This window comes from Carcharodon carcharias, chromosome 21, assembly GCF_017639515.1.
Source record: "Carcharodon carcharias isolate sCarCar2 chromosome 21, sCarCar2.pri, whole genome shotgun sequence".
In the NCBI taxonomy this organism is placed as follows: domain Eukaryota; kingdom Metazoa; phylum Chordata; class Chondrichthyes; order Lamniformes; family Lamnidae; genus Carcharodon; species Carcharodon carcharias.
The window spans coordinates 28,314,500-28,340,165 of NC_054487.1; the positions used below are offsets into that span (position 1 = coordinate 28,314,500).

General features: G+C 46.8%; 1 protein-coding gene across 1 annotated transcript in view; it reads left to right on the forward strand.

Moving 5' to 3' along the window:
• Positions 1-25,666, forward strand: part of cacna2d4a (calcium channel, voltage-dependent, alpha 2/delta subunit 4a) — a 709,103-nt gene that overhangs the window by 173,266 nt on the left and 510,171 nt on the right. The window contains exons 12-14 of the mRNA XM_041215640.1: positions 966-1,040; positions 5,369-5,458; positions 17,509-17,622. Coding sequence (XP_041071574.1) covers positions 966-1,040; positions 5,369-5,458; positions 17,509-17,622 — 279 coding nt within the window. The remainder of the gene's footprint in view (positions 1-965; positions 1,041-5,368; positions 5,459-17,508; positions 17,623-25,666) is intronic.

The following is a 25,666-nucleotide window of genomic DNA, read 5'->3' on the forward strand; positions in this document are numbered from 1 at the left end:
ACAGTTGTCAGGCAATTACTTGCCTGAAGACATGGCTTCCGCATGCCCCCCTGCCTCCACAAACCCCTGAGGCAGAATGTCCCACCTTCAAGAACTGATGGCCAATCAGAGGACAACAGCTCTTTAGTCCTGGTGGCACAACTGAGAGCAGTGGCCACTATTGGTACTGCAGGTAGTCCCTAAGCAGCAACGGCAATGGGGGCCAGTGAGGTAGGTATGTGGGGTGGACTCTTTGGGGCCAGCCAGGCAGGCCCTGGTGTGTTGGGGTAGGGAACGGTGATTGGGAGGCCGGCATAAGGTATTACACAGGGGCAATCCTTTCTGCTGGGGGAAGGTCTTTCTCTGGGTCACAGGTTGCCCGAACAGGAGCTACCCTACCCTGAGCCCGCACCCAGGTCACCAGGGTATACCTGGCAACCTTGCCTCACAGTGAGGGCACAACTGCTTCTGGTAAAATATCAGTAGAGGCAAGAAGAGCCTTTAAGGGTGTCATTTGGTCCACCACCTCCCCTGTCACTGGTAAAATTCCTGCAGGGGCAGGTAGATGACAGGCACAGCATCTCCTTCCACCCCACCAATTTTCATACCTGCCAACCCATTATGGGGGTCGGGGGAGGTCATATAATTGCGGACATGGATGGAGAAGTATCAGAGATTAATTGAAGTGTCTGAAAAAGTATATTGCCTGGTCCAGCAATTGAATTTTGCATAGCCAGTGAGAAAGCAGTATTTACAAATACTGTGATTGAATGCTAAGTACAAGATGAGATAAAACACTTGTGATATTAGCCTTCTATAGAATGTACGTACTGAAGCAGTCATGTTATTTATTTGAACATCACTTCATATTACCAGCACTGAATCAACCCTGTCTGTACCCTTTTAATACTTGAAAGCCATTCAATATGATTGAACACAATGTGAATGTTTATCTAATAGTGAGTTTTATTCTGTATTCCTACTAGTACAGTGATTACGTCCACTATGTTGAGCCCTGCTTCGAAGGAACACTGGTGCAGGCTGACAGAGACAACCGAGAGGTGAGTGCCAAGGTTTTTTCCCAGTTCTGATAAGTGAGTTGTCGCAATGAGTTGCCAGAACTAGAACAAGGGTGATGTTCCGATGGTTTATGTGTAGAATAATGGATAATCAGAAAAAGATAACAACCGGGACCTACCAAAGTATTTGGGTGGTTAATAAATGAAATAATGGATTTTGGACTGAGATAAAGGTGGGAAAAAAGTTTGGGTGATTGAATGCCTATCGAAAAAAAGTTGCGTATTGTCATCTAATTAATGGTTCCTATAACATTATTTTGTAGTATTGTAGATATTGTAGTAAGCTGGGATTGTTCTCCTTAGAGCAAAGAAGGTTGAGAGGAGATTTGATAGCCGTGTTCAAAATCATGAAGAACCAGAGGCAACGTGAGGAAACATTTTCTTACATTGCAAGTTGTTATGACCTGGAATGCACTGCCTGAAAGGGTGGTGGAAGCAGATTCACAAGTAACATTTAAGGAGAGTTGGATAAATATTATGGGGCTATGGTAAAAGAGCAGAGTAGTGGGACTAATTGGATAGTTCTACCAAACATAGCTTCAGCCATTTTAAAAGGGCTTTGTCCAGTTTTTTTAAATTTTAAAGATAGCCATGATATCTGTCATGAAGCTATTAATGTATATAATACTATTGGAAAATATTTTTCTTTTAAAATAGAGGTTTATGTACTTTGATATGTACTAGTTTTGAGATGTAAACAGACATAGCGTATTTGCATTTTTTGAATACAGCATTCAAGAAGTGGGGTGAAAACTAGTGCCTATCTAGCAGATACCAAGCAATATGTTTATATTACTAATAAAATTGGTACCATGATAGGGGTTTTATTGTTAGAGAGGTTTAGTTCAGAGGTTGGTGATACAATGAGAATTTACATTCAATGGAGGTGGTAGGTATAACTTCAGCAGTTTTTGGGTGTGCAGAGCAAAGGCAATATGAGATCAAAAGGCAGCTACAAGCCTCCAACTGACTCCACAGGAACCAAAGTGAAAAGAACCTCATTTTGAATTCGTAAGGTGAAAATGCTTTGCCTGTGTTTGGTTAAGTCCATGGGTTGCTGAGGCATTAATGGAGATTAGTTTGGGAATTTCTTAAGTTATGAGAGTAATATAAATATATATACTTATATATTTTAACTTGTGTAAATTAATAAAATGTTTCATTTAGTTTAATGTAAAACCTCAAGAACTGGTGGTCTGATTCCTGAATTTAGAGCCACATCTCAGACATAACACTTAAAATTATAGGTTATGACAGTTGTTTAAAGTTTCCCCCTGGGATTTTTAAATAACTCCACTTTACCAACTGCATCAGTCATAACAATATCTATATCTATTTTATAAAAAATACCCAGGATGAAGTCTTGGTCCGCTTATACATTCTTTAGATCAAACAAACTATGATCCCATCTGCCTTTTCAATTGGTTCAGGTGGATGTTCAAGACACTAGGGGCAAAATTTAATGGCCTACTTCTTGGCAAGTTTGGTGGTGGCAAGGGCATTTAATCACGCTGGAGGGAACCCCCCACATTCCCATCCCTACCCGAATTAAGGCTGTGGCCAGAAGGCTCATGGATGGCCTTCCTGGCCCACTGCCCACTCAATTGAGATGCCCATTAAAGGGCCTCATCTCACTGCTGCTGGTATTAATCCAGCGGCGGGTGGGGTCTTTGCCGTACTGGAACCATGACAAGCAAACTGGTACATAGTTGCTTGCCAGCTTCTTGGAGGGTGGGGGAGGGGGGCAAGTTGGGGGTTGGTCATTCAAAGGCACTCAGTGCCTGATCGAGGGATGTGGCATCAGGAAATGGGCGGCCATTGAAAGCCATCTCCTGCCCTTGCTGCCGAGCCCCCAACCCCCTCCCTGCAACCCCCAACCCGTGAACACCCTCCTGCCATCACTCACCTGTTGCCTGGGTCCAGCAGCTATCCTAGTCTTCAGGTGGGTTGTACAGGCAGTGGGCACCACCTCCCCAGTGATGTTGCCAATCAATGGAGCTGCTGGCCCCAAATTGACTGGCAGCTCTTGTTGTGTATAACCCTGGGGTCCTTGATCCTGAGATAGGCTGGTCACTGGCCTGTCAAGTGCCTGTGTCACAATTAGTGTGGCAGGACTTCCCAAAAAGAGATGATGCAGGGCTCTCACCCAATCTCAAGCCAGCAGGTGAGACCTCCCTCACCTCCATTAAATACCATCCCAGCACATAACCTATTGCCTCATTGTTGTTTGTGGGATGCTGCAAGCATATTTGAAAAAGTCTGCCCTAGTATTTGACCAACATCTCTCTCAAATAGCACCATCTGATTAACAGGTCATCCATTTCATTACTGTTTTTGGAATTTTTGTGTGCACAAAATGGCTGTTATATTTTCCAATAGCACAACACTCATGAAACTTCAAAGTTATAAACAGAATATTTTGAAGAATTTCTGAGAAATGTCATCAAAATGCAAATCTTTTTTGTCTATCCCACACACTTTATTATGCCATGCTCCTCCATGTACAATACTCCCTAATGCACTATACTTCTGGCTATGTAGCACCCTAAGCCAAAGCAGCCTAGAAATTAGATCACAATCTAAATGGGAGTGAACAGGGAGTGATTTCAGTTCAGTGTAGGCTACATGCATCTGATAGGCTGATGGTGGAATCATGGCAAATTGGTCCACTGGCCTGAATAGGATAGTAAAAGCAAGATATCCAGTGGCAGCTTGATGGTTACAGGGTCAGGGGTGGGGGTTGGATAGGAAAATTGCCTGTCAGTCTGGCGCTGGTAGAGGTCCTCAGTCATTTCTGCAGAGTTGTAGGGAGGCAATCAGGAAAGGTGATGTCAGCCTCCAGCAGTCCCTTTAAGGACTGCTGGTTGTGCCACATATGGAACTGCATTCAGGGTTAACCAGTTTCCAGATTGGGTCCTGACACAAGCATAAACTCCTTATTACTATATTTAAATGGGCTAACTGCAATGTTAAGTGGCTACCAGAAGTGTCTCTACAGTGCCTGACCCAACATGGTGGCTACATATTTCTACATTTAGGTATGGAAGATTGGACACCTAAATTGAAGCTCTGCCCTCATTTTTGGCCCGTAAGATGGGAGTACCCATCTCCTGCCTGTAAGCAGGTCTAATATCACACTGAGCTTTAGAACATTGAATTCCCACATTCTAACACGTTTTAATATGACCTACTTTTAGGATCTGTACTGGTCTTTGCAGATGCCTCCATAATGTTCCCAGGACCTAAACATTCCCTTCCTAGTACTCCCAGGCCCTGGAACAGACCTGAAAATACTGATATGTCCTAGGCTCCTGCTTCACATTACTGTCAGATATCAGGAGCCTAATGATGGTAAATGAGTGTTATTATGATCCTCGTAGAGATCAGTAACTTTTAAAAGGAGATGAATTTCCAAAACAGAAATAACTAATGGAGAAGATTTCAAGTTTTAAAATTTATATTGTAACAAACTAAAATCAAAATAAATCAAACACTACTTAACAGGTAACTAATTCATCAAGCTAAAGAAAAGGCACTTTCGTATTAACTAATGCAATCGAAATAGTTCTTACAACCCCTTTTGCTGTGCACTGCACTTCTGGCAGATGTGTAGAATTACAAGAAAAAGTCCAATGTTACTTCTGGCTCTCCAGTAGGCTTACTTCTCCCTGCCGCATTAGGTTGCAACTTCCAGTGTCCTTTGGAAGTTGTTCCAATCAGCCTGAGTGTCCCAGATATGATTTTCACCATCAAGGCCCACCTCAGTGACTCCTTGTTCCTTAAGTCTCCAGAAGTCCAATCTGTTCCCTTCCTTTCGAACAGAAAACAAATTCTTACAAGCATTCTGCTTCTCTATAGCAGTATCTATCTGCCTTGCCTCTCTCTGCTTGTGTCTCACAAAAGCAGCTGTCCCTTTACTATGAAACATCGTGGAAAGGTGTGAAAACTGTCACTTAATTTCAATAGATTTCTGTTTGAATTTCACCCCCATGGCAAGCAGACCACATAGGCCTGACTTTGAGTGGAGGTGTTTAGTATGATGTCACCATCCCCCTTTTCAGAATATTCTATTTCACCTTAAGATGATTGTAAAGACCAACATTTGTAACATTGTGGTTGAAAATAGTTTTGACATATTGCTGACACCGTGAAAATGGTGTCATGGGAGAATTGCAATATTGTGCATAGCTCAGCTATTCATTAGGAAAACTTACTAAGCTGTTAGGTTACTGGATTAGAAAATTCTATGAATGTTTTTCATTAAATACCATGGTTGCACAGAATATTTGTTGTTTTATTTTCCTCTTCAGCATTTCAAGCTGCTGGTCGATAAACTTAATGCCAAAGGAACAGGAGTTGTAAATAAGGCACTCATCGAGGCCTTCATAATCTTGAACAAGGTTGGCATATTTTTAGCATTCTTATCAAAAATTAACTGGGAATAATGGGGAGGTGTGTTCTAATGAACTGCTGCGTAATGAGTGATAGAAAGTTTTAAAGTTTGATATTTATTGATGTTGGTAATAGTCAGTGATAACCCAAATTTTACATGGTGTGGTGGAAGGCAATGTTCCCACACACGTTATATTCTAATGCTCCCCATGGATATTATGTTTTATATTTTAAAAGCATTGCTGTCCTCATTCTAATATTGCGTTCGGGGAAACTCTACAGAAAAAGCCTGAAATTTTGCTTCTTTGTACAGGTGGCACAGGTGCAATTGTAACAGGTGAGGAGAAAAATCAGGAGTTTGAGACTCGTGTTTATTCTCATAAGATATGCATTTGGATCAATCCGAGATGCACGTTCAGGAAATTGTGGACTTTGTATCATTGTATGCAACGCTGGCAGGAGTTTTCCAGCCCCACACGGCGGAGGGATTTTCCAGCCCCACCGATGTGAACGTAGATTTTGATGGCTCGCCATCCCTGCCGCGGGGGATCCTGCCGCGGGTGGGAGGTGGGGGCTGGAGAATTGTGGCCATTATTTTGTTGCAACCCAAAATCTGGAGCAAACGTCAGGCCTGCCAGCACAGTGCCCTCCTTAACTCTTAATATCTCATTGCCTTAGGGCGGAATCGTCCCAGATTTGCATTAAATGCGGTAATAGGCGGGTAAAATGACGTTTTACCTGCTGGCCACAATGGCGGCTTTTCATGTCATATCATACCAAACCCGGCGTATTAATTATGCATTCCCAATTCCATGGCGGGCAGGCTTTCATTCACAGATCATCTCGTCGCTTCATCACTCCAGGCTCCATATTTAAAGTGCAGCCCCGCGCACACCCCTCAGTGCTTCCAAACCACGACTACTGCAACATAGCCCTGAAAGGCAAAAAGACTGCAGCCCCCAGGTTCAATCATGTGTCCCTTGAGGGCCTTTTGGGTGCAGTGGAGACCCTCCGTGATGTCCTCTACCCCCACTCTGGCCGCAGGATGGGCTGCAACCTCACTAGTCCGGCTTGGGAAGTGGTAGCAGCAGTGGTCAGCGCCAACACCCTGCAAAAGAGGACAGCCAACCAGTGCCACAAGAGGATGAATGATCTCCTTTGTTCCACCAGGGTAAGTCACTCTTCTCATCACTCTCAACTCACACACTCACAAACCCACCACCCAACCACAGGGCCCCTCACTCACTGTCAGTTCAAGGGACATCACCATTCACTCTCTCACACACATCTTCATTGTCCTCACCCCATCCTTGGGACCACTAGCCACTTGTACATGCCAGGCATAGTTATCGTCTGGCTTGGCAGGCATCCTGCATACACTCTCTCCAACTCTATTCATGCAGGACGAGCTGGCACACAGCAAGAGGGAGAGGTCTCTTACCGGTGGAGGAATGCCCGAAATCAAGGTCCTCACGGATTTTGAAAACAGAGCCATCCAGCTGGCTGGTGAGAATCTGGACTGTTCCTGTGCTGACGGTGACGTTGGCGCTGCTCTACCAAGTGAGGATCCAGCAGTACAACCCATCAGACTGCGAAACAGGACACTGCCATGCACTAATTATCTCCCCTTGCTTTCACAGGCACATCTGCCAAACAGCCGACAGGATCCACAACCCAGGGCCTCCAATCAAGCCCCGAAGAAGCCTGTGAAGTGGAATCTGATGGCACTCTCCTTTAAGTCCCATCACAGCATTCACCCACACCCTCCACCAGTGCAGACCCACACACCTCGGTGGGACCTAGCTTTAGAATAGCCCTGGGATCACAATCTGGTGACAACATCGGACTTTCTGATTCACAGCAGGCGGCAACAGGGATTTCCCAGATATCCGGCACTCGGAGCACTGCTGGAAGCCAGAAGTTTGCTCAGTCCAAGTCAGATGATGAGCCTCTGGACTCGGTCATGTCACAGTTGCTGGAGCTGCAAAGACAAGCTAGGGACCACAAGGGAGGGATGTCCGCTGAACTCCTCAGATTGCAAGGCATAATGGAGGAGTCTGTCTGCCTACAGGTTAAGGTGATAGCACCGGCATACCAATGCACTGAGGTCAACACTGGTAGGATGGCGGCAGCCTTTGAGACCTTGGTCCAGGACATCGCTCTTGAACTGCTGTGCAGGCTGAATTCCATCACTGAAACCATAATTAGCCCTCAATAGTCTGTACATGAGAGGGGTACGGAGCATCTTGATCTCACACCAGCTACTACTCCTCCTCAAGGAGTTAGCCAGGGGTCCTTGTGCACCACTAGGGAGGAGGATCAGCAAGTGCACATCCCGGGGCCATCCATCCAGGTGACTCCGGGAGTGTCTAGCCCATCCAAATCCCCTCATTCTGTGACCCCAGCAGCTCCAGCTCCACAGCTCGAAGAGGGTGTCACTGCCACACAGCAGGTCCCCGAAAGCAAAGCAGAGTACTCTAGGTCTCGGCCCTCTAGAGGACACCCACCAAGGTCATCACAGACAGGGTGTAGCAGTCAGCAGGCTGCCTCCACCTCCACTGTGGATGTCTGGAGAGCAACAAAATGTAGTGGCAGTGTTAGGAAGGTTAAGAAGATGAAATTACATTGGTGTTAATTACTTGTACATAATGTTCGCTATTATCAATACATTCCCAAGAATGTCTCCCTGCCTATGACTCCTTGTTCCGATGAGCAGTCACTCATATGTGAAACATTTCTGCACAAGATAAAGGCAGCTATCTCACTCCAGGAATTCTTCACTGTGCTTTTTGCAACCTTCAGACCAAAGTGATGGTCTGGGCTCACATTCCTTGGACACATTACTAATGCCTACACCTCAATCGTGCTTGTCATTGCCGCCAGAATGTTGTGGGCAAGTGTTGCAGAGTTCTGTCATTCTCTGTGTGCTCTCAGCACCTTTAAGGTGAGGCTGGCACCCATCTCTTCAGCATCTGTGACCAGTGACACTGTGCTCCTGGAGGGGACAGGTGCTGATGGCAGACAAAGGATCAGATGCTTCTAAAGTTTCATGGCTGCATCTCCATGATATGACCCTGATCACAGAGCGCAAGCGAGCTGCCCTCAGCCAGACAGGAGTCAGACATTCACAGATGCTAGGTGAAGCTTTATGGAGTGTCCTCACTGCATGTTGTCATCCTCCTGTGATCAAGTGGCCTCCACTGTGTCTCCATGACAGGGGCATTACCACAGAAGTTATGTGCACTGCCATAAGCCAGACTGGAGTCAAACATTCAAAGGTGCAATGTGAGGATCTTATGCAGTGAGGAGACACCATGTTGTCATCATTCTCCACAATTCAGGCAGCAATGCGGGCCTCCTGAACGTGACTGCATCTGACCAATGCGAGGGCATTATCGCCACCTTTGAGGACATCCTCACCCTCATCATCATCACCTTTCTCCTCATCGGAGGAGACCCCCAGCTCCTCCATTGCCAGTTCCTCTCCCCATTGCTGTGCCAGGTTGTAAAGGGTGCAGCAGGTGATGACAATGCGTGACACCCTCTGTGGATTATATTGCAGGGCTCCACCAGAATGCTCCAGGCACAGGAACCCCATTTTCAGCTTCCCGATTGTTTGCACCAGCAAGCTGAGAGTTGCAGCATGAGCTTCATTATACCTTCGCTTTGTTGCAGTCTGAGGCCGCTGCATGGGCATCATCAGCCACTTCCCCTGCAGGTAGAACTTGTCCCCAAGGTGCCATCCCTGCAGCCTCTGTGGACCCTGGAAGATGTCAGGGATCTGTGACTGACTGCGAATGTAGGACAATCCCTAGGAACTGTGTGCAATCCTGCAGGATGCATTTGTGGTGGTTGCACATTCAGCGAATGGAAGCCCTTGCAGCATAGTTGACCGCGTGTTGCCTTGGAGTTCTGAGTGCCACGTGAGTGCAGTCGATGGCACCCTGCACCTGTGAGAAACCCAAGATCTGGGCAAATCCGATCGTTCTTGCATCCTGGCCGCGGGTGAAATGCACACAGTTGTGTGCCTTCACGAAGATGGCATCTGTGACCTCATGGATGCATTTGTGGGTGGAGACTTGTGATATCCCACAGAGCTCACCTGTGGAGCCCTGAAAGGAGTCACTGCCATAGAAATTGACCACCATGTTCACTTTCATGGCCACTGACAGTGGATGCCCTCCATGTCCACATGGTGCCAAATCCTGCAGTAGCTGGCAGATGTGACCGACCAGTTCCCTAGACATACGTGGTCTTCAGCGACACCAGTTCTCGGTCATCAGCAGGAATGAAAGGCAGTGTCTATAGGCCTTGGTTCTAGCTAGGTGCCAACCAGTGACGGCTCTTGTATGCGGAAGCCCCAGCCGCCCCTTCTTCCAGAGGATGCTGCTCCACCTTCTGCTTAGCCAGGTGCCTCAGACGCTTTCTTCTCCATTGACTTCACTCTCTGTATGCCATGAGGCATGCAGCTAGTTCACCAGGCTCCATGATCCTGATGTTGTACTCCTGTAGGATGAAACAGAGAGATGGGTGGGATAGCATGGGTGTACTAAGAATCTATCTTGGTTAAGTCTGAAGGCCCCCTTAATGCATCCTGGAGAGTGCTGGCCACCACTTGGATAGCCAGAGATTAGTGCGCTGCATGGCTGCCCAAAACCCCATCCACCTCCACCCCACTCCATCTGACCAATTGGCTGCAGCTTTGCCCATTGGACTGCATGCTGTGCTCTCAGCTCAGACACAGGCATTCTTCTAACCCACACTGCAAGGCTGCACTGTTAGCTTGAACCATGGAGGAGACTGGTTCAAACCGGGATGATAACTTTACAAGGGGCTGTGAGCACCTCCACCAGTGACCATGGCCAGCTTTAGCCTGGAGATTGTACAATGTGCCCAGTCTTCCAGCTGTTCATCTGTCCACTAAAACGCTCATTAGTTTGCAGTCAGTTGCCGAGGGGTGAAAAACTCTCTAGCACTTGCTGGCACTTTGATGCCTCTGTGTTGCTTGAGTGAGCAAATAAGCTAGAGGCCTGACTCCAATCACATCAATGTGGTTGTGCCTGAACTGTCTCAATTGCAGAGAAATGGTCACTTTATACAGGTTTCCCTAATGCGTGGCTGTTTCCCTCTCTCACCCACTCCCAACCCCGCATGTGCTTGTATGCTACATACAACTGCAGGGCAGCCTTTGCCCCCCACTGAAGTTGCCTCAAATGCAGGGCAGCCTTTGCCACCGCCCCCCAAGACGCCTCAACCTTGAGGTCCAACAGACATCCCTTGCGAGTGCTCCACAACATTACCATGCACTCACCCCTGAGTTCCCCTCATAGCGCAGCCCACCAAGTGCACACCTTGTATATGCTGTTGTGAAACTCGCCGGAGTGCACTCATGGCAAAGTGGGTGCATGATCCAGAGGGGGTAGGGGATGAGTCTCATGAGCTGGCCTTATAATGATATGCAGATATATTACAATGATGTTCCTAATGTTCAATGGTGGGAAATGCAGCCCGCCATCGATGGGCTGAACGGATGATCGCAGACAAGTTTCATGATGTAGTGAAACCGATTTTTGGCCTTTTCGCCACATTGTCCACTCACACCAACAACCATGCCCGACCCCAGTGGGCAAGGATGACTCCACTCTTAGCATCTGACTGTGATTAGTTTGTTGCTTTGCTAGTTTTTTTTTTTTGCTTCCTTTGACTGTTATGAACTTGTGTTTAGTTTTGTTTAATTCAAAACCATTTCCTTGGGAACTTCAACTTCCCACTGTAAAATATCCAGCCACCCAGGCAACTTCACCCATGCCATGACTGTTTCTTTATAAAGTTCATTAGGTCTTCTCAAAATGGAAGATCTGAAGGAAATGCAACAGCAAAAACCAAGAAGGGGCCTCAAATGGAACAAGAGATACAGGAAGTGGGCTTGAGCAGCAACATGTTCACAACTGGAATCAACCATTAATATGTATCCAATCTACATAAATGACCAATACCTCACGCTAACACATTCTGTAATGAACCCCTACTATCCTGAGCCACCATGCACAGCCAAGCATTCTGTTATGACCAGGTTAAAGGGCTAGCTGACTCCTCTCTTTGTACCACTCCTAGGGGCTGAATTCCCCTGCCACCCCCCCCCCCCGTTGAGTGGGGTTATGTGGGGGCGGATGGGGGCAGGCATGAAGCCCCTTGCCTCTGGTAGATCGGTTTGATGTGTAAATTTAAATAAAGGGAAATAAAAACTTTTAAAACATGCCCCCGTCATGTAACACTGTCATATGAGCTGGGACATGTGAAACAATTAGTTAAAAATTTTTATTGACTTTTAAAGTACTTCGTGAAACCTCATCCCGCCAGTGGATGAGGTTTCATGAAAAATGGAAAGGCCGCCTGGGCTCTTCGCCTGCCCGTCAACCTTAATGTTGGACGGGCAGATCAGCTAATTGAATTATTTACTATTTAAATGGCCTTATTAGGCCTTTAACAGTTTGGTGGGCATGCAGCCGACCCCAGGTAAAGATGCAGAAATTATTAACAAAATGTTTAAAATGTACAAATATGTCCAGCTACTCATTAAGGCAAAAACAACACAAAGACACACAAATACACACAGTCTCCCAAGGAAGCAAAAAAGAAGTAAAACTGCAGAGTATCACATTTAAGGAGAAACTTGGCCAGTAACAAGTAAAGCCAGAAAAACAAATCACTGATTATCCAGAGGCTTGTTTACAGCTGAAGGTTCCCATTCCATAGTAGCTGCTGCTTCTTGGAGTTTCTCACTGGAGACAGTGGGGTTAATTCAAAGTTCTGCTTTAAGAATTCCTCGGTTTGCAGGTAGGAGTTCTGCTGGGTTTTTCAAATCAAAAATAGCTCAGCCTTGATGAGAGGTTTCAGAAGAAAGAGAGATGAGTAAAGTTGTTATCCCTATGACAGTCCCTCTCTGACTGTACAAAAAATCCAGTATCGTTTCACTCAGAAGCTAAGTCATGTGACCTCTCTCTGAGAGCTCCATAAAAGCAACTTGTGTCTGTCACAAATGCTACATAGTAGCTATGGTAAGATATTCCTTCCCAGGATGTGGACATTGCTGGCTAGGCCAGCATTTATTGCCCATCCCTAATTGCCCTTGAGAAGGTGGTGGCGAGCAGCCTTTTTGACCGGCTATAGTCCATGTGGTGTAAGTACACCCACAGTGCTGTTAGGGAGGGAGCTCCAGGATTTTGATCCAGCGACAATAAAGAAGCCTTTAAAGTTTCCTTTGCTTAGAATAAGTGTTCTCTTCAAAAACATCCAATACATATGTATATCCAGCCGATGACATTATAAATTAATATTTTATATAACACATCTTCATACCAATACAGTGCTGCATTAAGGAGTGTATCGCAAAGGAAACATAAACACAATTACGCTTTGTAACCATATCTACTTTATTGTTTTTTTATTGTGGATTTTGGTGTACTCCTTAACCCAGGGCTGAATTTTTGCCGCAAATGGGGAAACAGGAGCTGAGTTTATTTTCAGGTCAGAAATCCACCTCCAGGGTGAAACTGATTGAAGCTAAGAATTACACCAGATGAGCCCCGGGTTTCTGCCCATTTAGAGCCTCTGGGCACGGGAATAGAGATGGATTAGATGACACGTCGGACTGATTTTGACTCCCCACAGCAGCCTTCGCTGAGGCCGCTGGTTATCTGAAAGGAGAAATTTGTTGATTGTGCCAAAACATTCCACAGCATCAGAGATATTATAGAAGAACCAAAGGCCTGGCACCCAGGGCAGGGAGTGCCCCTTGTTTATCAATGTCGACCTGGATCTAATGTTGGAGACCATGAGGGAGAAGAAGGAAGACCTCTTCCAGAGGGTGGTTGGAGTAGGCCACTTTGTAGTGCAGCAGGGGTACCTACCTCCCTGTTTAGGGCCATCTCCCTTCCCTCTAATTCCTCCTCCTCTCTTACCTTCTGCTCATGCTCCATTCCAAATGAACTCTCTCCTCCAGGGTCTCACCATCCTAAAGGTTCACTCCTCTCTGGAGGGCCATATTAAGGAGAGTGCAGCAGACCACAGCAATCACAGAGACTTTTGCAGAAGGGTATCAGACAGTGACACCCATCTGGCCCAGGCACCGGAATGCCTTCTTCAGGAGCCAGGTGGCTTGCTTGACCGTTGTCCTCCTGAGCAGGTGGCGTTGGTTGTATCACCTCCGTGCCTCTGTCTGGAGTTCATAGAAGGGTGAATAGCCATGTCTTCAAGGGATACCTCTTGCCTCTAGAATCCATTCATGCACTCTGGAGGTTGGAGTGAAGGTCTGAGGCATGGAGGAAGCTCTTCTTGTGGTCACAGATCATTTGGATTGAAGGAATGGAAGCTCTTCTTGTTGATGAATCTCACTGGTACGTTGCCTTGATGGCTACATGGGTACAATCACTGATGTCCTGCAACTAGGGGAATCCAGCGATGGCAGGGAAATCCTCTGCCTTCTGTCATGAAATAAATATGCTGCACAGCTTTGGAAAATAGGGCATCAGTGACCAGTGAGATGCAGTGGTGTGCAGCCTCTTGCGAGATGCCACTAAGGTCCAGAGTTGATCCTTTGAAGGAGCCAGAAGGGAAGAAGTTCAAAGCCACAGCGATTTTGATGGTCACTTACAGGATATGACGACCAGTACTGCAAGGTGCAAAGACTTCGGCAATGAGGTCATATATCTCTGTGACCATCTGACTGGAGAGTTTCAGTCTCCTGTGACACTGGGTCTCAGTCATCTCCAAGTAGCTCCATTTTCGTCAGTAGGTCTTGTGTGGAGGTTATGGTCTTCCTTCCCTTCTTTCCTCTCCCTTACACTCCTAATGTCCAGGGTTCTGCCCTTCCTGCAGAGGACATAGCCCCTCTTTGCCACTGGGGCCAAAATTTGACAGTCAAGCCCCCAATGACAGATGCAGCCTTCCTTTTGGCAGATTGTGATTGTGATTGGCAGTCCTGTCCCTACACTTCTGCCCCTGCAATGCCAGGGAGGGGGACAACCTTATTCAGTGCCTGAACACTGAGTTCCCATTCTCCCCACCACTTCTACAGCACTAAGTGTACCTCCTTACAAAGTGCTGAATCCCCCTTAGACCTGCTGATCATCATGGGACAAAGGTGACACCCTGGGGCAGCCATGATTGGCTCTGCACTCTGTACCTGCCCCTTCAGCTGATCCTGAAACCCATGTACCCCCTTCAAAATTCCACCTTGCCCCTCCAACAAGCTCTAAATGAGCTTGTTAAATACTTTAATTGGCCTCAATAAGGAAGAGAGGAGGGATTCCTGTCCCCTACTCTCCCCACCCTATTTGACGCTGCTGGTGCCAGGAACAGCATCCTCATCCTGACACACTGGCTGGTGCTAATATTTTTAGGCATCCCTTGTCTCTGTTCCTGACCTTGGGGCCTGAACATTCACCCCCTAACACTCCCCCTCCCTAACGCTAGTGTTTCCCCTTGGTTGCAATCAGATACTGAGAATTTAAAATTTTGTTTGACACCAAGGTGTCATATCACCTAGATTTACCTGGATTACCCAGGTAAATCTCCTAGCTCGGGGCTACAAAATGGGGAATAACCCACTTAGCAGACTCTTTTGCACATTTCAAAGAGCTATTCCCTAGTGGTTGCTCTATGGTGGAAACTCCATGCGTGTCATCCTTTTATACCTGCCCTCTGGTAGGACATAACAAAAACACAATTACCTGGAAAAACTCAGCTGGTCTGGCAGCATCGGCGGAGAAGAAAAGAGTTGGCGTTTCAAGTCCTCATGACCCTTCAACAGAACTGAGTGAATGTAAGGAGAGGGGTGAAATATAAGCTGGTTTAAGGTGGGGGGGGGGTGGTGTGTGGTTGGGTGGGGGGAGAGAAGTGGGGGGGTCGGTGTGGTTGTATGGACAAGCAAGCAGTGATAGGAGCAGATAATCAAAAGATGTCACAGGCAAAAGAACAAAAGAACACAGAGGCGTTGAAGGTAGTGATATTATCTAAACGTATGTGCTAATTAAGAATGGATGGTAGGGAACTCAAGGTACAGCTCTAGTGGGGGTGGGGTGGAAAGGCTAGCAGGGCATAAAAGATTTAAAAATAATGGAAATAGGTGGGAAAAGAAAAATCTATATAAATTATTGGAAAAAACAAAAGGAAGGGGGAAGAAACAGAAAGGGGGTGGGGATGGAGGAGGGAGTTCAAGATCTAAAGTTGTTGAATTCAATATTCAGTCCGGAAGGCTGTAAAGTGCCTAGTTGGAAGATGAGGTGCTGTTCCTCCAGTTTGCGTTGGGCTTCACTGGAACAATGCAGCAAGCCAAGGACAGACATGTGGGCAAGAGAGCAGGGTGGAGTGTTAAAATGGCAAGTGACAGGGAGGTTTGGGTCATTCTTGCGGACAGACTGCAGGTGTTCTGCAAAGCGGTCGCCCAGTTTACGTTTGGTCTCTCCAATGTAGAGGAGACCGCATTGGGAGCAACGAATACAGTAGACTAAGCTGGGGGAAATGCAAGTGAAATGCTGCTTCACTTGAAAGGAGTGTTGGGGCCCTTAGACGGTGAGGAGAGAGGAAGTGAAGGGGCAGGTGTTGCATCTTTTGCGTGGCATGGGGAGGTGCCATAGTTGGGGGTGATGGAGGAGTGGACCAGGGTGTCCCAGAGGGAATGATCCCTATGGAATGCCGCCAGGGGGAGTGAATGCAAGATGTGTTTGGTGGTGGCATCATGCTGGAGTTGGCACAAATGGCGGAGGATGATCCTTTGAATGCGGAGGCTGGTGGGGTGATAAGTGAGGACAAGGGGGACCCTTACCATGTTTCTGGGAGGGAGGAGAAGGCGTGAGGGCGGATGCGTGGGAGATGGGCCGGACACAATTGAGGGCCCTGTCAACGACCGTGGGAAACCTTGGTTAAGGAAGAAGGAGGGACTATTTTTGAAGGTAGCATCATCAGAACAGATGCGACGGAGGCGAAGGAACTGAGAGAATGGGATGGAGTCCTTACAGGAAGCGGAGTGTGAGGAGCTATAGTCGAGGTAGCTGTGGGAGTCGGTAGGCTTGCAATGGATATTGGTGGACAGTCTATCACCAGAGATTGAGACAGAGGTCAAGGAAGGGAAGGGAAGTATCAGAGATGGACCACATGAAAATGATGGAGGGGTGGAGATTGGAAGCAAAATTAATAAATTTTTCCAAGTCCTGAGGAGAGCATGAAGCAGCACCGAAGTAATCATCGATGTACCAGAGAAAGAGTTGTGGAAGGCGGCCGGAGTAGGACTGGAACAAGGAATGTTCCACATACCCCATAAAGAGACAGGCATAGCTGGGGCCCATGCGGGTACCCATAGCCACACCTTTTATTTGGAGGAAGTGAGAGGAGTTAAAGGAGAAATTGTTCAGTATGAGAACAAGTTCAGCCAGACGGAGGAGAGTAGTGGTGGATGGGGATTGTTCGGGCCTCTGTTCGAGGAAGAAGCTAAGGGCCCTCAGACCATCCTGGTGGGGGATGGGGGTGTGGAGGGATTGGATGTCCATGGTGAAGAGGAACTGGTTGGGGCCAGCGAACTGGAAATTGTTGATGTGACGTAAGGTGTCAGAGGAATCATGGATGTAGGTGGGAAGGGACTGGACAAGAGGAGAGAGAAGGGAGTCAAGATAACGAGAAATGTGTTCCGTGGGGCAGGACCAAGCTGATATGATCGGTCTACCGGGACAGTTCTGTTTTTTTCTTTTTTTTCTCTGGTAGGACATGTTCAGCATTAACATGTCATTTTCTTTTAAAAGAACATCCGAGATAGGGAGCTGACCTGTGTGATATATTACTGGTGCTATGATGTCTTCTACTTCTGTGCTGCACAATGAACTGAATCACATACTTTGTCCCATATGCAGAATGCATTTACACAATACAATTATTCAGAAATTTGTTATGATTTTATAGAAACATAATTTATACTTACTTTATGTACCCAGTGTTGATTTCTGCTCTTTGAATTTCTCTGTTCTATTCTCAGTGCACCTACTGATATTTATATTCCTTCTGTTAGTTTAATGAGACAGGACAAGGCAGCCTGTGTAACCAAGCCATCATGCTGATCACAGATGGTGCAGTTGAAGAGTATGAATCAGTATTTGAGCAATACAATTGGCCTGACTGCAAGGTACGTGCATAAACAATCTGAATTATATTATGCTGTATTAATTTCAAGACAAACATAGTAAAACAAATACAGATGCCAGTGGGGCTCTCATGTATACCTACATAGAGCTGGTGAAGATGCAGAACTGGGACAAGATGGTTCATTCCCTTCCAATGTGGAGACAAGAAATTGCCTTTGTTACTGTGATCGCCCATGTGCTTTGGGGGAAAACCTATATTTTATGTTGGTGATGGTCCCTTTAAGAACTAGGTTTCTCTTGGAGTTGATTTCTGGTAAAGCATCTGTCTTCCAGTAAATGGTCATGTGACCAAGTTACCTAGGAGATAAACATTTAAAAAAGGGTCAACAAAAATTTATTTATAGGGGTAAATTGTCATAAACTCATAAGGTTTTACAGCACGGAAAGAGGCTCTTTGGCCCATCATATCCATGCCAGTCATCAAGCCCCTATCCACCCTGATCCCATTTTCCAGTGCTTGGCCCGTAGCCTTGTATGCTGTGGCGTTTCAAGTTTTCATCTAAATACTTCTTAAATGTTGTGAGGGTTCCTGCCTCTACCACCCTTTCAAGCTGTGCGTTCCAGATACCCCCCACCCTCTGGGTGAAAACATTTTCCTCAAATCCCCTCTAAATCTCCTGTCCCTTACCTTAAATCTATGCCCTCTGGTTATTAACCCCTCCACTAAGAGGAAAAGTTTCTTCCTATCTACCCTATCTATGGTCCTCATAATTTTGTACACCTCAATCAAGCCCCCCCCGCCCTCAGCCTTCTCTGCTCTAAGGAAAACAACCCCAGCCTATCTAGTCTCTCCTCATAGCTGAAAGACTCCAGTCCAGGTAACATCCTGGTGTATCTCCTCTGCACCCTCTCCAGTGCAATCACATTCTTCCTATAGTGTGGCGACCAGAACTGCACACAGTGCTCCAGATATGGCCTAGCTAACGCTTTATAGCTCCATAATAATGTCCCTGCTCTTGTATTCAATGCCTCGACTAGTAAAGGCAAGAATACCATATGTCTTCTTAACAACCTTATCTCCCTGTCCTGCTGCCTTCAAGGATCTATGGACATGCACACCAAAGTCCCTCTCATCCACTGTACCTCCTAGGGACCTACCATTCAAAGTTTACTCCCTTGCCTTGTTAGCCCTCCCAAAATGCATCACCGCACGCTTTTCAGGAGTAAATTCCATTTGCCACTGTTCTGCCCATCTGACCAGCCCATCTATATTGTCCTGCAGTTTAAGGCTTTCCTCCTCGCTATTTACCACACCACTAATTTTCGTATCATTTGCGAACTTACTGATCACATCTCCTACATTTGTATCCAGATCATTAATGAACACTGCAAACAGCAAGGGACCCAGCACCAAACCCTGCAATACACCACTGGATACAGGCTTCCAGTCACAAAAACAACGGCCATCACCCTCTGCCTCCTGCCATTAAGCCAATTTTGGATCCAATTTGCCAAATCTCCCTGGATCCCATGGGGTCTTTTCTTCTTGAATAGTCTCCCATGTGAGACCTTGTCAAAAGCCTTACTGAAGTCCATGTAGACTACATCAACTGCACTACCCTCTTTTACCCACCTAGTCATCTCCTCTCAAAATTCAATTAACTTTATCAGACATGATCTCCCCCTGACAAAGCCATGCTGACTATCCTTGATTAATCCTTGCTTCTCCAAGTGGAGTTTAATTCTGTCCCTCAGAACTTTTTCCAGAAGTTTCCCTACCACTGATGTTAGACTCACAGGCCTATAGTTCCTTGGTTTATCCATGCCACTCTTCTTAAATAATGGTACCATATTAGCTATCCTCCAGTCCTCTGGCACCTCTCCTGTGGCCAGAGAGGATTTGAAAATTAATGTCAGGGCCCCTGCAATCTCCTCTCTTGCCTCCCACAGTAGCCTGGGATACATCTCATCTGGGCCTGGCGATTTATCCACTTTTGAAGTGCGCTAAAACTGCTAATATCTCCTCCCTCTCAATGCTAATTTGTTCAAGTATATCGCAGTCGCCCTCCCTGATTCCTATGCCTACATTGTCCTTTTCTATAGTGAGTACAGATGCAAAGTACTCATTTAAAACCTCACCTACATCTTCCGGCTCCTCACACAGATTGCCACTTTAATCCTTAAAGAGCCCTACTCTTTCCCTGGTTATCATCTTGCCCCTAATATACTTATAAAACGCCTTTGGATTTTCCTTTATTTTACCCGCCAGTGTTTTTCATGCCCCCTCTTCGCTCTCCAAATTTCTTTTTTAAGTAACCCCCTGTACTTTCTATACTCCTCTTGGGCTTCCACTGTTTTGAGCCCTTGGTATCTACCATAGCTTCCCTTTATTTCCATATCCAATCCTGTACATTCCTCGACATCCAGGATTCTCTGGACTTGTTGGTCCCACCCTTCACCTCTACGGGAACACATTGGCCCTGCCAACATGTGGGGGTGTGGTTATGTTTTATGCAGGTTTTCTGGCTGCAGAATAGGAAACATTTTTCCTAGCAGATTTCATTGGAAATTCGGTGAGATGGCTAAAGGAGTTTAAAACTCATGTTAACTGAAAGACTCCTAACAATGAGCTGAACTTCTAGGGATAGCCTGGTTGAAACAGAGAGAGAGAGAGAGGGAGAGAGTGTTTTAGATGCAATACCCCAGAGTTCAAGAATATTAGAGTCAAGAGAGTTCTGACCTAAGCTGTTATGCTGAAGATGCTAGTGGTGCTTGTGTTGAACTGAGAATCTACAACTGAGGGATCATTGTAGGAGATTTTGAGGGAAAACCTTGTTGGAAATATGTGGAAAGCCCAAGAAATCTCATTCCTTATAATAATCTTTGAAGCAGTACTCAGACCAAGTGGTTAATTTTCCACTTTTTAATAAGTATTTGGCTTCAGTTTTGGGGTGTAAGTCAAATGGGTTGTAGAAGAAACAAAAACAGAAAATGCTGGAAAAAGTCTGCAGGTCTAACAGCATCTGTGGAGAGAAAAATAACAGAGTTAATGTTTTGAGTCCTTATGACTCTTCTTCAGAGCAGGAAGGAAAATTGAGTTAGGAAGTTTGGTTTAAAGTATAAGTAGTTGTGTTCATTGTACTTTTAATAGCTTTAACTTAACTGACTAAATAAGATAGAATGTAGTTGTTAGTACTCATGGGGCCGAAATTTTCACTCGGTGGGCAGGCATGCACCTGACCCACTCGAGCATGAAACGACATGCGTTGACATCAACTGAGTGTGCTGACGTCAATGCTCAGCCGGCGATAGTTCGGTCTGTGAGCATGTGCAGGAGATGGCAGCACACCTGCCGACAATTAAAAGGCCTGCTAAGGCCATTAAGTAACCAATTAAGTCAAATTTTTTGCTGCCCATCCAACTGTAAACCTCATCCACAGGCAGGATGAGGTTTCCAAAATCAAATAAAAATAAAAACTTTAACTTTTAATTAATAACATTTCCCTGTTCATGTGACAGACTCATTTTATTACATTTTTATATTTTTCATTTTTTTTATATCTCTTCAAACCCCCGAGGTGTTATTTGTCTCTAGTGAAATCATAACAACTGGGGTCTGGTCTGGGAAAATGAGGTCACAGATTGTGATGAATGCAGAGGGATGTTGGCTAAGGTTAGGCTAACAGGAGATCAGGGTGGATTTTACTAAACTATGTGAACAGCAGGATGCCTGTGACAGTTGCGAAGACTTTTCTGGGGCAGGAATATTTAACCCTGAGTGATTAGCAACAATTAACGGAGGTTAGGTTAGTAGAATTAGCAACAGAATTGAAGTTAGAGATGAAAGCAGGGGCAAAAAAGTAGAGATATTTGATGCAATGGTACAGCGCTTGGAATTGAAAGAAAGAAAGGTTGACCCAGGTCCAAAGCAGATTGAGTTGACTAGGATTCAATTGCAGATGAAGCGGCTTGCATTAGAAAAAGATGGAGAAAAGGCTGCAAGGGAGGAAAGAATGCAGCAAGTCAAACTTAAAACTTGCACTAGAAGCTAAAAGAATAAAGGCAGCAAGAGAGGAAAGAGACAGAGGGCAGAATTGTTCCAGATTTGCACAAAGTGTGGTAGTGGGTGGGTGAAATGATGTTTCATACCAAACCTGCTGTGTTAATTATAAGTTCCTGGAAACATGCACTTCCATGGCGGGCAGGATCTCATTCGCCTGCCACGCCATCATCTTGTCACTTCATCACGCTGGTTGCCATATTTCAAGTATAGCAACACGCAAAACTCTCAGTGCTTCCAGACCACAACTGCTGCAAAGAAAAGCAAAAAGACTGCAGCCCCCAGGTTCAATGACACATCCTTTGAGCACCTTTTGGACACAGTGGAGGCTCGCTGTGAAGTCCTCTAACTCCCATCTGGCTGCAAGATGGGCAGCAACATCACCAGTCGGGCTTGCGAAGTGGTGGCAGTGGAGATCAGCGCCAATGTCCTGCAAAAGAGGACAGCCACCCAGTGCCGCAAGAAGATGAGTGATCTCCTCTGTTCCACTAGGGTAAGTCACTCTTCTCATCATTCTCAACTCACACATTCACAAACCCACCACACATCAGCAGGGATCTCACTCATTGCCAGTTCAAGGGGCATCACCATTCACTCTCTCAAACACACTTTCATTGTCCTCATCCCGTCCATGGAACCACTCACCACCCACAGGTACCAGGCAGAGTTATCATCTGGCCTGCTTTCCATCTCTATTCATGCAGGACTAGCTGACAGACAACAAGAGGGAGAGGGGGGTACAACAAGAGGGGGAAAACAGAACCATCCAGCTGGCCCGCAAGGATCTGGACCATTCCTGTGCTGTCCATGAGGCCAGTGCTGCTCTACCAAGTGAGGATCCAGCAGTGCAACATCCATCAGACAACCATGCTGTGAGTGATGTGTCCTGTTTCACAGGCCACAGCCATGCACTAATTATCTTCCCTTGCTTTCACAGGCACATCTACCAAACAGCCAACCGAGTCCACCCAGGGTCTCCAATCAAGCCCTAAAGAAACCTCTGAAGAGGAACCTGAAAGCATCCTCGTTGAATTCCCATCACAGCACTCACCCACACCCTCCACCAGCGCAGGGGCGCACACCTCAGTGACCTAGCTTTAGAGTACCCCCAGGATCACAATCTGGTGAGCACATCGCACTTTCTGATCCACAGCAGGCGAGGGCAGGGACTTCACGGGTGTCTGGCACTCAGAGGAATGCTGGAGGCCAGAAATTTGCTGAGTCAGGTGATGGGCCTTTGGCAGTTTATGGAGCTGCAAAGGCAAATTCAAGACATCAGGTAGGGATGTCTGCTGCATTCCTCAGATTGCAAGGCACAATAGAGGATTGCGTCTGCCTTCAGGTTGAGGTGATAGTGTTGCACTGAGATTAATATTGGTAGGATGGCAGTCACCACAGAGACCTTGGTTGTTCCTGCATTGCAGCTTGGGCTGAACTCTATCGCTGACCCCATAGTTGGGCTCCAACAGTGTGTATGCAAGAGGTGTGAGGGGCAGCCCGATGTCACTCCTTTCTCCTCAAAGAGTCAGCCAGGGGCCTTAGGCACCCATGGGGATGTAGATCAGCAGGTGTACCCCCCTCCCCCCTGCCTCCCCCGTAATCACCAATCCAGGTGATTCTGGAAGTGAATCCCCTCTTCTTGTGACCTCAGCAGCTCCAGCTCCAAAGGCCGAGGAGTGTGCCACTGCCACACAGCAGGGCCTCAAAAACAGGTGAGGTCCCTCCAAGTCTCAGCCCTCCAGAGGACACCCACCAAGGTCATTATAGGCGGAGCAGGCTGCCTCCACCTCCACTGTGTATGTCCAAGGAGCACCAAGATGTAACGTCAGGGTTAGGAAGGTTAAGAAGATGTAGTGGGCATGGATGTTGATCACTTGTACATAATGTTCACTATTGTCAATAAACCCCCAAGAGATCCTCGTTCTGATGATCAGTGTTCGTATCACACAGATGTGAAATCTTTCTGCACCAGATAAAGGCAGGTGTCTCAATCCAGGGCCCCTTCCATATATTTTATGCAACTTTCAGACTGAAGTGACGGTCTGGCCTCTCATTCACTGGGCACATTAGTGATCCCTGCATCTCGATGGTGCTTGTTCATTGCTGCCTGAATGTGGGCAGGCATCACAGAGTTCCGTCATTCTATCTGTGCTCTCAGTACCTTTAAGATGGGGCTGGCCCCATCTCTTTAGCATCTGTGACCAGTCATGCCATGTTCATGAAGGGGCGGACGAAGGATCAGATGCCTTTAAAGTTTCATGACTGCGTCCCTATGATATGACCCTGATCACAGAGCACAAAAAAGCTGGCCTTGGCCAGACAGGAGTCAGATATTCTCAGAGGCTATGTGAAGATCTATGGAGTGTCTTCACTGAATGTCGTCATCGTCTTCCTGCAATCGAGCGGCTATTTGGGCCTCCACTGTGTCTCCATGACAGGAGCATTATCACAGAGAGTATGTGTGCTGCCATTAGCCAGACTGGAGTCAAATGTTCATAGATGCAATGTGAAGATCTTATGGTGTCTCCTCACTGCATGCCACCATCATCCTCCACAATTCAGGCAGCTATGAGGGCCTCCTGAGAGCGCCTACCTTATCTGGCCAGTGCGAGGGTCTCATTGCCATCATCACCGCCTTTGAGGACCTCCTCACCCTCATCACTGTCGACGTCCTCCTCATCGGAGGGGTCCTCAAGCTCCTTCATCTCCTCCTCAGCCATCTCCTCACCCCGTTGCAGTGCCAGGTTGTAAAGGGGGCAGCAGGCAATGATAATGCATGACACCCTCTGTGGACTAAATTGCAGGGCTCCACCAGACCAGTCCAGGCACCGGAACCTCATTTTCAGCATCCTGATGGTGTACTCCACCAAGTTGCGAGTAGCAGCATGAGCCTCGTTATACCTTCACTCTGCTGCAATCTGAGGCTGCTGCATGGGTGTCATCAGCCACATTCTGTTCGGGTAGCCCTTATACCCCAGGAGCTATTCCTGCAGCCTCTGTGGACCTTGGAAGACGTCAGGGATCTGTGACTGACTGAGAATGCAGGAGTCGTGCACACTCCCTGGAAACCGTGTGCAGACCTGCAGGATGCAGTTGTGGTGGTTGCATACCAGCTACATATTTAGTGAATGGATCCCTTGCAGTTGATGTAATTGGCTGCGTGTTGTGATGGAGATCGGAGCACCACGTGTGTGCAGTCGATGGCGCCCTGCACCTGTGGGAAACCTGAGATCTGGGCAAATCCAATCATTTTTGCATCCTGGCTCTGCTGGTCCCAGGCGAAATGCACAAAGTTGTGTGCCCTTGTGAAGCTGGCATCCATGATCTCATGGATGCATTTGTGGATGGAGGCTTGTGACAGCCCACAGAGGTCACCTGTGTAGCCCTGAAGGGAGCTGCTGGCGCAGAAATTGAGCGCTGCTGTCATTGTCACACCCACTGGCAATGGATGCCCTCCATGACTCCGTGGGGCCAAATCCTGCAGCAGCTGGCAGATGTGACTGACCAGTTCCATAGACATACACAGTCTTCGGCAACACTGGTTCTCGGTCATCTGCAGGAATGAAAGGCGGCGTCCATAGACCCTGGGTGTAGCTGGGCACCACTGGCCTTCTTCCAGAAGGTGCTGCTAGATGCCTCAGATGTTCTCTTCTCTGTTGTTTTTGCTCTCTGTATGCCATGAGGCAAACAGCTAGTTCACAAGGCTCCGTGATCCTGATGTTGTACTCCTGCAGAATGAAAGAGAGACACCTGTGGGTTAGCATGGGTGTACTAAGAACCTGTCTTGGTTTAAGTCTGAAGGCCCCTTAACGTATCCTCAAGAGCGCTGGCCACCACTTGGATGGCCAGAGTTTAGTCAGTGCATGGATGCCCGAAACCCCACCACCTCCACCCCAATCCACCTGACTGATTGATTGGCGGCAGCTTTGCCCATTGGACTGCATGCTGTGCTCTCAGCTCAGGCGCAGGCATTCTCCTAACCTGCACAACAAGGCTGCACTGTTAACTTGAACCATATTAAAGAC